This window comes from Myxozyma melibiosi (assembly GCF_037950935.1).
Source record: "Myxozyma melibiosi strain Phaff 52-87 chromosome Unknown BZA70scaffold_1, whole genome shotgun sequence".
Classification (NCBI taxonomy): domain Eukaryota; kingdom Fungi; phylum Ascomycota; class Lipomycetes; order Lipomycetales; family Lipomycetaceae; genus Myxozyma; species Myxozyma melibiosi.
The window spans coordinates 3,994,373-4,006,299 of record NW_027042915.1 but is presented as its reverse complement, the minus strand read 5'-3'; the positions used below and the strand labels follow the sequence as shown (position 1 = coordinate 4,006,299).

Below are 11,927 nucleotides of genomic sequence, written 5' to 3'. Positions count from 1 at the left end.
ACCGTGTCCGTGCTCAGCCTTACCCCGCAGCATGCTCAAATCTGCCGCAGTCCAGTCTGGACGCGCCGTGCTCAGAACTGCCTCTGCGTACATATCCGCATGACTCCCCAGTCCTCGCCGAAAGAGGTTTAGCGGGGCGTCGTCGCGTACCGCCTATATTTACTGCTTCCCCAGGATCTCCTGCGTCCTCCTGCTCATACCTCCCTACAACCACATAGCCTTGTCTTCCTCTAAATGGCTTCTTCCGCTCCAATTGAACCTCCAACGGCCCCGGCTTCGCCCCTGCCTGCCTACCAGCTTTTCCATGACAAGACGCGCGCTTTTGTCTACGGAATGCAGACTCGGGCGTGCCAGGGCATGCTTGATTTCGACTTCATCTGCAAGCGTGCAACTCCCTCGGTTGCTGCAATTGTCTACCCTTTCGGTGGACAGTTTGCCTCAAAGTTGTACTGGGGCACCAAGGAGACTCTTCTCCCTGTCTACCAGTCTGTCAAGTCTGCTGCCGACAAGCACCCTGATGTCGACGTCGTTGTCAACTTCGCGTCCTCGCGATCTGTCTACTCTTCCACAATGGAGATCCTCGAGATCCCTCAGATTCGCGTAAGTCTGCTCCTACAATGCTTTTCCTATTCAGTTTTCTTCCACTTTTATTCTTTGTGTGCTAATATGTTAACCTTCCATAGACAATTGCAATCATTGCAGAGGGTGTCCCCGAGCGCCGTGCCCGAGAAATTCTCTTCAAGGCCAAGGAGAAGGGTGTTACCATCATTGGTCCTGCTACCGTTGGTGGAATCAAGCCTGGATGCTTCAAGATCGGAAACACCGGTGGCATGATGGACAACATTGTTGCTTCCAAGCTTTACCGACCGGGATCAGTTGGCTACGTGTCCAAGTCCGGTGGTATGTCCAACGAGCTCAACAACATTATCTCACAGACTACCGACGGTGTCTACGAGGGTATCGCTATCGGTGGCGATCGCTATCCAGGAACTACCTTCATTGACCATTTGTTGCGTTACGAGGCTGATCCCGCTTGCAAGATTCTTCTGCTTCTTGGAGAGGTCGGTGGTGTTGAGGAGTACCGTGTGATCGAGGCGGTCAAGGCCGGAAAGATCAAGAAGCCAATTGTCGCTTGGGCTATCGGTACATGTGCGTCCATGTTCACCACTGAGGTGCAGTTTGGCCATGCTGGTTCGTTTGCCAACTCACAGCTCGAGACCGCGGCAGCAAAGAACGCTGCGATGAAGGCCGCTGGCTTCTATGTCCCCGACACCTTTGAGGAGATGCCTGCTGTTCTTGCTGACCTCTACGAGTCTCTGGTTAAGAAGGGTACCATTGTTCCCAAGCCTGAGCCTGAGGTTCCCAAGATTCCCATCGACTACGCCTGGGCTCAGGAGCTTGGTCTCATTCGCAAGCCTGCTGCTTTCATCTCCACCATCTCTGATGATCGTGGACAGGAGCTGCTTTACGCTGGAATGCCAATCACGGAAGTGTTCAAGGAGAACATTGGCATCGGTGGTGTCATGTCTTTGTTGTGGTTCCGCCGCCGTCTCCCCGATTACGCTTCCAAGTTCCTCGAGATGGTTCTTATGCTCACTGCTGATCACGGTCCGGCCGTTTCTGGCGCGATGAACACAATCATCACCACCCGTGCAGGCAAGGATCTCATCTCTGCTCTTGTTGCTGGTCTCCTTACGATCGGATCCCGTTTCGGCGGTGCCCTGGATGGCGCCGCACAGGAGTTCACGACTGCTTACGATAAGGGTCTCTCTCCTCGTCAGTTTGTTGATACCATGCGTAAGCAGAACAAGCTCATTCCCGGAATCGGTCACAAGGTTAAGTCGCGCAACAACCCTGATATGCGTGTCGAGCTTGTGAAGGAGTTTGCGCGCAAGCACTTCCCCACGACTAAGTTGCTTGACTACGCCCTGGCTGTTGAGTCAGTCACTACATCGAAGAAGGACAACCTGATTCTCAATGTCGACGGCTGCGTTGCTGTCTGCTTTGTTGATCTGGTTCGTCACTGCGGTGCTTTCACTGCCGAAGAGGCTGAGGACTACCTGAAGATGGGTGTTCTCAACGGTCTGTTCGTGCTGGGCCGATCCATTGGTCTTATTGCCCACTACTTGGACCAGAAGCGTCTTCGCACTGGATTGTATAGACACCCTTGGGATGATATTACGTACTTGCTTCCTACGATTGACTCGCTGGGCGGGAAGTAAGTCAACGATCTAATATCAGTCACGCTGGGTTTAGAGTATTGCACTCGAGCACGCTGGGCGTGATGGGAGTAATTTCGCGGGACGAATATTATATGTGTGTAATATCAATCAATTTGACTATTAAAACAGTGAACATGGTAAAATATCGAGTAACTTATAGATGATCCCTGGTATCGTCCGATATAGCATAGCAGGGTTGTGTAGGGTTTATCGGCTTGGCTCATACGCGTGGGGTAACGATGCATGGCCCCCCACGTTCTCGCTGGTATGAGTGCGATTCCCCAAGTATTTTAGCTCAAGTTGAATCTGCTCGACAGTAATATAAAAAGCAGCTTCCGCTCCTGCAATTGCGATGATCGTAAGGTTCCGCTACCGCTGACTGTGACTCGCCTTTTTGGTCTCCTTTAATCAATCTTATCCACTTTGAAAATGAGCGACGTGGGTGGTTATCTCAGGAGTTTGTTCTCACTAGAGGGTCGTACCGCTCTAGTTACTGGAGCGACGCGCGGTATCGGTCACGATATCGCACTGGCTTTTGCCAAAGCTGGAGCCCATATCCTTCTCGTTCAGGTATTTATGCAACGTTATTCGAGTCAATTCTCAGTAATACAAAACCATAAGATGAGACTAATCTGACGGAAATTGTATAGAGAAATGATAACGAGTCAACCAAAAGCGAGATCGAGGCCGTTGGCGGAACAGCAACTATCATTGTCGCCGATCTCTCAGTACGTGAGCAAGTGAAGTCAATAGTACCGAAAGCGATCGAACTCGGTTACAATGTCGACATTCTCCTCAATTGCGCCGGAATTCAACGTCGCCATCCGTGTGCCGAGTTTCCCGACGAGGACTGGGATGAAGTCATTCAGGTTAACTTGACCACCGCATTCCTTCTCTGCCGTGCTGTTGGCAAGCACATCTTGGACCGAAAGGGAACTGGCAATATTATAAACATAGCATCGCTGAATTCTTTCCAAGGAGGCCTCACAATTCCTGCCTATGCGTCAGCAAAGGGTGGAATTGCTCAGCTAACCAAAGCTCTCTCCAACGAATGGGCTTCGCAAGGAATCAATGTTAACGGAATCGCTCCTGGTTATGTTGCGACAGACATGAACGAAGCTCTTATTGCCAACCCTACGCGTTCTAGACAAATCATGGAGCGTATCCCCGCCCAGCGATGGGGTTCTCCTAGTGACTTTGAAGGTGCGGCGTTGTTTTTGGCGGGCAAGGCTTGCAAGTACGTCTCGGGTGAGATTCTTGTTGTTGACGGAGGATGGATGGGCCGTTAATCTGGTATTCTCCGGACTCTCATCCAAAATTCATCAACTGTAAATCATATATTGCATTTTTACCAAAAATATAATCCATATCCTACTAATCTATGCTGGCGGAATAAATGAAGCAAATAAGACTGCTTGCACCCCAATCCAAGTTATCATATAACGAACCTCCCATAATCCCTCGTGTCTCTTAAAATCGGCTTTGCAACGTCTAACCAAAGTCTTTAATCCCCAGCCTCGGATGACCTCGCCCGCTTTTTCAGGCTCGTCGTTCATAACCCGTTCTGCGACATACCAGTACACAAGCGGCATACAGGTACCGACTCTGGTGATGATCTGTACGTGCCATAGCAGCAGACTCATTATGCCCATCAGTGCCTGTATTATAACATACGGTCGCAAATGCGAGACTCCGGCATAGCGCTGGAATGATCGATAAAATAAGAACCAAGTCGGAAATGCGAAGAAGAAGTTGGGAATCTGCCAAGTTCTCCAGTATTTGAAAAGACCGTTGTCCCAGTAATAGCTCTGCACGAACTTGTAGATCAATGGCGGCATGGCTTCGCACCACTCCCGGCCAGGACAGTACCTGCAGTACGCAAACACTTGACCACTCAAGAATCCAGCTCCCACCAAACTTCCACCGACGATGATGCCAATTGATTTACCGTATTTCCTGCGAACGATAAATGACTCGTACAGATCGTTCAGGAAAACGATTCCCCAAAGAATTCCATTTCCGCGAATACATGCGGTAATCGCAAATGATACACCCGCCAGGACGTGGAAATTGGCCTCCCGAAACACAATTCCCAAGAAAGAGAAATATGCAAACAGCGTCTCGGAATAACCGGCCGACATAAAAATTCCGCCGGGAGAGATGATAAATAGTAACGCTGAAAGCAGTGGAAACATTGATCGACGACCCTTTTTGACTGTGTTCGATTTAGCCGGGCGAATGAATTTCTCGACGTAAGTGGACGCGATATAAAGGGTAACAACTGCCAGGTAGTGAAACGCATGAGCTATTATAATCACTGCAATTGCGTAAATATAAATGCTCTCGACCGGATTGCCCATATCGTCAATCTCCTTCTCCAGTCCCGGCCATGCGTAATTGACGACAGGCGCGACCAAATACTCTCCAACCACCCTTATAGTGCCCGTCCAGAGCCAACCATTAAACGCCCATTCCTGCTCGTATATATATCCGCGCTGCGCAATTTTGATGAAGAAGACGGTATCCCAGACTAGAAATCGCGGAAGAACGTAGTTTGCTATCCAGGGCACCTGTGTCGATGTGAACAAAAGCTGCGAGGAAGTGTCGTACTGCTGTGTGACCAATTGAGGGATGATGAAGAGTAAAGACTTCACCAACACAAATGTTGATGTCAACAGAGTGACATCTGCTGAATTAAGAACTGAAAGAATCATGTGTCATGCAGGATACCTCGATGTTCTTGAAATCTCCTGGCTGGAATCTCGCCGCAGTGGACGCGCGACTGAACAGTTCTAATTTTTGGTGAAACCCTAAAACAATAACTCTGAAGGTAGCTCAGACTCGTACAGAGCTATTCCGATCCTACCAGTCATTCAACCCAGTTTAATGATTAATTATTCCCGTCATCCGTATTATATTATCTGAAAAGCTGCTCACTCATTCTAGCAGTCAAAAATCACAAAAAAGAAATGCAAAAAAAATGTGAAACGGACAGGAATTGAACCTGCAACCCTTCGATTGACCAATCAAGAACTGGAGTCGAAAGCTCTACCATTGAGCCACCGCTTCTTATATTAGTTTTTCAGAATTATGCCCTATATGAGCTGAGACTGAGTTTGTAATATTTGCGGATTCCAATCTTAAGTAATAAGACCAAATATCAACTAGGGAAAAGTATGTATTGAGCGTAAAGACTAGAGAATAAACAAACAGAAGGAGCGTCCCTATTATAAGGTGGCGCTGGACAAATGTGAGGTCACAAGACAAGAAGTGGCTAAAGACAAACTAAAGATAACAAAGTAGAAGTATGAAAGGTAAATGTAACGCTTCTCAACACATACTGAAAAACCCTTAATAATCAATAACATAATCAATAACAATAAACAATAATAATCAATTACTCATCACGAGTGCAGTGCAGAGCACATACACTACAGAGTTAATGTCTTTCTCTGTCTGCAAGCATATTTCAGTCTTTTTTAACTGTGTTTATGTTCTTCTGTCAATTAGTATGCTATACTTTAGGTAGGATGGTTGCACTTTGCGCAGGGGAGGCAATATTGTGCATAGTGTCGTGAGCTTAGTCAGATTAGGTATAAGCGTATCTGGAGGATTTAATGAATCTCAGCTGTTTACTACTCCTGTTTATACCTGTCTATTGATATTAAAAGTAAATTATTGATCTCTTCAGTGTATATAATAACATTCTTGCTTTTGTTGAGGTTTTTTATGCATATTTGCAGGCAAAGAAGCGTAACTTCTTTAACGATTACAGGTAAGTATTCAAGTTGGGAATTGGTGTTTCGCGATTGATACTTGGGATATTGCACAATGGACGTCTCGCTCTAGCCAGCTCTCCAGATACTGGTAAAACTACACGTCTCTTTTTTTGAACAGTTTCGTGAGTCTCATCATATGATTTAAATTGCGTGAACTTATGAGGTACCAACGTTTGTATTATTTAAAGTATAACCATAATAGAAGACAAAGAAAAAATATCACCGGCATATCCTATACTGTGGTCCAAAAACAAAGACTTCTATAAGCATTCACTCGCGATTTTGGAGTCTATATCTGGGCCTTCAACCGCGTACTGTGGGATCTAACAGACGAGTGCTTCTAATTGAGAATAAAATTCCAAACACACTCTATCTTCGTACAGTGTTATGGAGCTTATGCTCCTTCATCATAAAACCAGTACCAGCGCACATGACACATAGAACGGTGGCTAGCATGAAAACTGCCTTGACGGCGTCAAGATACGAAACTGTGACTATTTCCTGTAACTCAGGCGAGAGATGGCCAATTTGGTCAACCGAGCCAAGAACTTGGCTGATTATCTCCTCCGAACCCGGACCCGTGATGCGTGCGTATAGTTTGGAAGCCAGCACGTTCTGGAAGACAGCGGTCGAGAGCGAAACACCGAGAGTCGAGCCGGTTCCCTTGAAACCATACTGGATAGAAGTTGAAACAGCCTGGAACTCTCTAGGCACAGCTGCCACCAAAGCAATAAGCGTGAGTGTAAGGTAGAGGCCGAATCCAAAGCCAGGAATGAAAATGGTTCCCATGATAAGCCATCTAGGGGTCTCAGTGCCTACGAAGCAAAGAGCCAGGGAACCCAGAAACAGTGATACAGCAGCGAGCACAATCATCGGGAAGTAGCGACCCGTAGCACGCATGTAATAACCGACGACCAGAGCACCGACAGAGTCTCCGAGGAAGTGCGGGATCAAACTGGAGCCAGATTTGGTAGGTGATACGTGGCGGACCGAGGTGAAGTAAATTGCGATGTAGTACAACTGAGCATAGTAGATCATGTTCATGAACCACGATGTGAATGAAGAGCCGAAGACTGTGGGATCTTTGAGCAGATGAAGAGGAATGATAGGCTCTTTGGCGACTCTCAATTCGACGAATAGGAATCCGACAAAGAAAAGTATTGAGATCAAAAGAGACATAAACACTGGGATACTGAACCAAGGGAAATATACACCGCCGATGCTAGCAGTAAGCAAGAAGGATACCAGCGCCATGACGAGAGTGAATGATCCCAAGAAATCGATACGCTTCAGTTTCGATCCGTCGACCTCCTTGACTGGCAGATGCAAATTGAAAGTGATGGTAACAATCGAGAGAGCAATGATGGGTCCCTGCGACAAAAACGCCCAGCGCCATCCGAAAGCCTCTGTGATAATACCACCGACAACACCGCCAAACGCAGCACCGCAGCCCCAGAGAATGTTTCCAATACCTTGCAAAACACCACGCTGGCGGAGAGGAACAATATCCGAAAGAGTGATAGCAGTGAGCGACGTCAAACCACCACCACCGATACCAGTAAGAATACGTGCTCCAACCAAGAACCAGAACGAAGGTGCTAATCCACAAAGAACTGAGCCAACGCCAAAGGTGATGTTGCAGGCAATGAGAACAGCTTTCCGGCCGTAAATGTCCTATACAAAAACAGCGCATTACAACGGTCAGCCAAACATATGCAACCGTATGCCAATCACCATTAATACATACCGAGATTTTTCCGTAAATTGGCTGGACAGCGGCAACACTAATCATGTAGCCAGTGGCAATCCACGAGACCGACCGAAGTTCGTTGAACTCCGAAGCAATATGCGCCAGCAGAGTTGCGACAATGGTTCCATCGAGCGCAGCAAGGAAGATACCGACATAAAGCGAAACGAATACGGTGACAAGCGCTCGCGACGAGAGCTCTTCTTCTTCGGCCTGCTCAGCTTCAAACTCGGCTTGCTCTATTTCAATCTGGTTTTTGTCGACCGTCTCGGCCTCACCTAGAAGCGGAGCAGCCTCTTCGATTGTGTCCGAGGCCACTAAGGGCCCTGCTGTTTCTGTGAGTATGTCGTCTCCGGCCATTCTTTTTGATCAATCCCTGTATATAATCCGACTAAAAGACGAAGACGGCGAAGTTTTTGTATGTGTGTGGATTTGTGCCTGAGCGGGGACGCACGGGTCATTCAATGCTGGTTGCGGATATGCAAGATAAACAGCGTTTGCTGTATCAAACCCTCGAAAACCACTAACTCTGCCACTTGCGACTACCCTTGGCTTCAGATTTTGAATGCGAAGGATCCGAGACTCTTCCAAGGCTTTAAATATTCAGGAAGGAAGAAATAATAGTCAGACTGTCGAGCATTGCTTCTCAAATCGAAACTATCGGAGTGGTGCGCTGTCCGTGCTCGGGCTCTTATCATTCCCTTCTGGTAATATAAACCTTATCTGTTTACTTATTTTATTATGGTCAGCATTTGAGTCATATCAACCGCTATTAAGAGTCAGCTTTTATCGCAGAACTATTCGGGAAATATACATTAGAAAAGGAAAATAAGAGACTACCGTTTCATTTGTGCAGAAAATCGTATTCGGCTACTCTAACCAAGACAACATATTTATGAGAGATAAATTCAGCCGATATATCAGAGATACAATTTAAATAACGCAACAAAATGATAAACCCAAACTATATATACAAAAAATAGAGCAAAACCAGTACAACACTGAACGAGAGACACCTTAATCCCAAGGGTAGACAGATTCCATGTCACCATATAAACAGAATTTCAGCATAGGATATTGACCATACCAAGCAGAATGATAAAAGACGAAAAAGCAAAAGGATATAAAGTACACTTCCATGAGACAAAAAGCTCGAGCTCGCGCCGTGAAACCAAAATAAAGCTTTAGAGATCATCCAATCTTATCCATTCCTTCAAATTCTTAGTTCCCTCCATAGTGCCTTCCATGCCGCACCAGACGGTTGCGAGGACGACGACGAGACAGATGACCACAGTGATAGCCCAAGCTCCTGCTTTGTCTTTCGTTGTCATATCTCCCGTGTAATCAGCAGAAGTGCCCTTTGTACCACCGGAAGCATCTCCAGTAGATGAACCGCCAGTGGAATTTGTGTAAGGAACGTCTGCACCATATGCAATCATAAGTTGCTGAGTCATCTCAAGCGCGGCCATCTGTTCTCCAAGACCGTAGCTACCATCGTAAGCACCAGTAAGCCAGGTGTAGCCGCAGGTAACACCATCGGTACCGCCGCTGCAAGTAGCAATAGCAGCGGCCGCAGAAGCCTGGATAACGGGGAACAGAGTGTCGTAGGTGTATGGTGCAACTTGGATAGTGAGACCCATGAATCTGGCAAGGTAGGCTTTGAATGATTGCTGATCAACGTCGCAGGCGGCAGAAACCTCGCACGCGGGCTCATAAACAATATCAGTACTGTCTGAGATGAAGACATGAAGTGTACCAATCAAGCCGTCTAGTCGAGTCTTCCAGGTATCGGCAGCAGTCGAGTTTCCGTTCTCGTAGGTGTAATTATACATATAAGCGCACCCGGCCATAAAGACGCCCATATTATATGTCCATTGGATCGAGTCGATGGTCGCGCAGTCATCATCGGTGCTAGCACCATCGTATACGAAATAATCGGATGTGATCAAGCCGGTGTCCTCTTCCCATTGCCAGACCTTTTCAGCCCAGTCGGCATATGTATCATTTCCAGTATATCGTGCAAGTCTGCCTCCAAGCTGGAGTAGAATACCGTTCGAGATTGAGTTTTTGTAGTCGTATCCGTTGTTGAACACAAACTTTTGCCATCTAACTCCACCGTCGCATACGTCTGTTCCCCAGACGAGGGCAATAGAGTTAAACACAGCCTGGGCAAGAGCAAGCCACTGGGGTTTGTCGTCTGCGGGATTGGTAAAGTTGCGCTCGGCGGCTTGCATAGCGGCAAGTCCCCAAAATCCTTGATCGTCGTTGCCAAGAGACGAGGTTTGGTTAGCAGGCGCGTAATCCCAGTTGTCTCCTACTTGAAAAATCATTCCATTCAAGATCAGATCGTTGTACTGGTCGTCTCCGGTGTAAAACTGATAGTCGATGAGACTCTGGAATCAAATAGTCAGTATGCGATCTTAATAGTAGCTCAAATATGTAGTAAAGATAGTAGACGTACACCCCAAGCAGCACCACTCTCCCACCAGTAGTAGTCGCCAGAAAAGATTCCGGGAGTGTATCCGGACTCATTGCCGTGGTAGTAGTTCATGAGACCAGAAGCTATAGTTGCACATGCTGATATTATAGAGTCTTTGTGGGAAAAAAGAGGCCAGTTAGTATCAAATCGCGTCGACAAGGGAGCAGAGAAAGAAGAATGTGATGTACGCACCTTCGCTGGATGTATCGAGGGTGATTTGAGCTTTTGCAGGCCGCACAAGGCTAGCCGCCAACAGCAGTAGTATGCCGGTGAAAGAGCGCATTGTTTGGCTACCGATTGCAGGCTTATAGAATAGAGATCCGAATAAGAGGAATGTGTGGAGAAGAAGGAGAAGGGCAGGAGTAAGATGAAGGCGAGGCAGTGTTGATTTGTTTATTATTAGCATAAGGGCACAGCCGCCGCCAGCCACAGTATTTACATTCAGCCACACCAATTTGCCCCCTTGGTTTAGAGCGCGAAGACATAATTTGGACCCGCGACCTGCATAGAAGACCAGACAGAGGATCCTTAAATACCAAAACAAACCAGAGTCTGGAGGGAAGGGACACTCATCCACAGAACAAGGGTCCAGATGGCGTGGTGGCCAGTCGATCTATAAAGCTAAGAGCCACACGGTGGAGTGCGCGGCCCCTCCGTTGCTCGGTTTGTCTCGACTCGCGGTGTTGACGAAAGCAAAAACGGAATGATTACGTAAATCTTCAGTCAGGCGAAAAATCCTGTCTCCGGACTCGGGCGCAGCTCTTCGCGGTCGGAACGAACCGGACTTAAGCGATTTCGCGTCTCGGAAGCCCTGCTTCTCCCGCACAGGATGGGGTCGTTTTTCACGACTACTTAAGTCCGCCGTCGCCCACACTGCCGCAACGCATCAGACAAGACACACAATGGCGATAGTCAAACCGCTTGTTTACCTTATAGTTGGTAGCACCCGTGTCGGGCGTGTGGGACCGACTATCGCGACCTGGGTCAAGGATACGGCTGAGTCCATTACCTCAGCTATCGACTTCAAGATCCTTGACCTTATGGACTTCGACCTTCCCCTGCATTCAATTGAACCCCATATCCCCATCACGGGAAAGTACACCCAGCCCGAGACCATCAGATGGAGCAATACGATCAAGAACGCGCAGGGCTACATCTTCATCACGCCCATATACAACGGCTCGTTTCCCGGCGTGCTCAAGCTCTACATCGACTACTTGAAAAAGGAGTGGGCAGGAAAGCCAACCGGAATCGTGTCCTACTCTCACAAAGGTGGTAGTCGTGCTGCGACCGCACTGGCGTCGGTCATGCAGGGTAGCTTGCAGGCGAAGGTCATTGATCCTCCCGTCTTGATGATGTTCGAGGACGCGGTTGACAAGGACAACATGGCGACCGAGATCGAGGGATTCAGCACCCGCCAGAAGGAACTGTTGAAGCTCATTGGGACGATGTGCAAGCACTTTGAGATTGAGCCGTCGACCAAATAGTCGTCGGATGAGTGCTAGTGTGGACTTTGTATAAGCCACGGATAGACTTTAGAATGTTTAGTAGCATGCATACTGTCGGGGCATTATAGTTAGAGATAATCATCGGTCTAAATATCAAAGTACGGATAAGTAGCTGCGATAACCAATCGCTATTCTCGCTGCGAATAGAATGACGTACACGCTGTTCTAGAAGCCTGAATACGGATCCGGAGT

The 11,927-nt window shown here is 47.6% G+C and overlaps 6 protein-coding genes and 1 non-coding gene across 7 annotated transcripts; 3 read left to right on the top strand and 4 right to left on the bottom strand.

The window, feature by feature from the left end:
• Positions 1 to 121: 121 nt before the first annotated feature.
• Positions 122 to 2,501, top strand: BZA70DRAFT_245493 (putative ATP citrate protein). Its single transcript, XM_064910625.1, has 2 exons — positions 122 to 600; positions 684 to 2,501. Exons 1-2 carry the CDS (start codon positions 235 to 237, stop codon positions 2,220 to 2,222), a joined length of 1,905 nt encoding a protein of 634 aa, XP_064771674.1. The 5' UTR covers positions 122 to 234; the 3' UTR covers positions 2,223 to 2,501.
• BZA70DRAFT_57438 (putative 2-deoxy-D-gluconate 3-dehydrogenase) lies at positions 2,438 to 3,556 on the top strand. Its single transcript, XM_064915226.1, has 2 exons — positions 2,438 to 2,792; positions 2,873 to 3,556. The coding sequence occupies exons 1-2, from the start codon at positions 2,652 to 2,654 to the stop codon at positions 3,509 to 3,511; spliced, it is 780 nt and encodes a 259-aa protein (XP_064771673.1). The 5' UTR covers positions 2,438 to 2,651; the 3' UTR covers positions 3,512 to 3,556.
• Positions 3,557 to 3,601: 45 nt separating this feature from the next.
• Positions 3,602 to 4,936, bottom strand: BZA70DRAFT_235167 (GPI mannosyltransferase 2; the record flags this gene model as incomplete). Its single annotated transcript, XM_064910328.1, has 3 exons — positions 3,602 to 3,691; positions 3,782 to 4,562; positions 4,644 to 4,936. 3 exons carry the CDS (start codon positions 4,934 to 4,936, stop codon positions 3,602 to 3,604), a joined length of 1,164 nt encoding a protein of 387 aa, XP_064771672.1.
• A 269-nt stretch (positions 4,937 to 5,205) lies between these two features.
• On the bottom strand, positions 5,206 to 5,291 carry BZA70DRAFT_t12. Its single transcript has one exon. It is a non-coding gene; the product is annotated as a tRNA-Trp (tRNA).
• A 911-nt stretch (positions 5,292 to 6,202) lies between these two features.
• Positions 6,203 to 8,210, bottom strand: BZA70DRAFT_57411 (membrane transporter). Its single transcript, XM_064915225.1, has 2 exons — positions 7,749 to 8,210; positions 6,203 to 7,675 (listed from the first exon to the last, which is right to left on the bottom strand). The coding sequence occupies exons 1-2, from the start codon at positions 8,106 to 8,108 to the stop codon at positions 6,371 to 6,373; spliced, it is 1,665 nt and encodes a 554-aa protein (XP_064771671.1). The 5' UTR covers positions 8,109 to 8,210; the 3' UTR covers positions 6,203 to 6,370.
• Positions 8,211 to 8,932: 722 nt separating this feature from the next.
• BZA70DRAFT_298657 (glycosyl hydrolase family 76-domain-containing protein) lies at positions 8,933 to 10,510 on the bottom strand (the record flags this gene model as incomplete). Its single annotated transcript, XM_064914616.1, has 3 exons — positions 8,933 to 10,141; positions 10,210 to 10,340; positions 10,420 to 10,510. 3 exons carry the CDS (start codon positions 10,508 to 10,510, stop codon positions 8,933 to 8,935), a joined length of 1,431 nt encoding a protein of 476 aa, XP_064771670.1.
• Positions 10,511 to 10,881: 371 nt separating this feature from the next.
• BZA70DRAFT_57399 (NADPH-dependent FMN reductase-domain-containing protein) lies at positions 10,882 to 11,909 on the top strand. The gene has a single exon (XM_064915224.1). The coding sequence runs from the start codon at positions 11,130 to 11,132 to the stop codon at positions 11,712 to 11,714; it is 585 nt and encodes a 194-aa protein (XP_064771669.1). The 5' UTR covers positions 10,882 to 11,129; the 3' UTR covers positions 11,715 to 11,909.
• Positions 11,910 to 11,927: the final 18 nt, after the last annotated feature.

What these genes read in the sequence shown, in the direction of transcription:
- BZA70DRAFT_245493 (XM_064910625.1), top strand. Translation starts at nt 235, where the DNA reads ATGGCTTCTTCCGCTCCAATTGAACCTCCAACGGCCCCGGCTTCGCCC. An exon ending in TCGAGATCCCTCAGATTCGC is followed by an intron (nt 601 to 683) that starts GTAAGTCTGCTC and finishes AACCTTCCATAG; the next exon opens with ACAATTGCAATCATTGCAGA.
- BZA70DRAFT_57411 (XM_064915225.1), bottom strand. Translation starts at nt 8,108, where the DNA reads ATGGCCGGAGACGACATACTCACAGAAACAGCAGGGCCCTTAGTGGCC. An exon ending in CAATTTACGGAAAAATCTCG is followed by an intron (nt 7,676 to 7,748) that starts GTATGTATTAAT and finishes GTTTTTGTATAG; the next exon opens with GACATTTACGGCCGGAAAGC.
- BZA70DRAFT_57399 (XM_064915224.1), top strand. Translation starts at nt 11,130, where the DNA reads ATGGCGATAGTCAAACCGCTTGTTTACCTTATAGTTGGTAGCACCCGT.
- BZA70DRAFT_57438 (XM_064915226.1), top strand. Translation starts at nt 2,652, where the DNA reads ATGAGCGACGTGGGTGGTTATCTCAGGAGTTTGTTCTCACTAGAGGGT. An exon ending in CCCATATCCTTCTCGTTCAG is followed by an intron (nt 2,793 to 2,872) that starts GTATTTATGCAA and finishes GAAATTGTATAG; the next exon opens with AGAAATGATAACGAGTCAAC.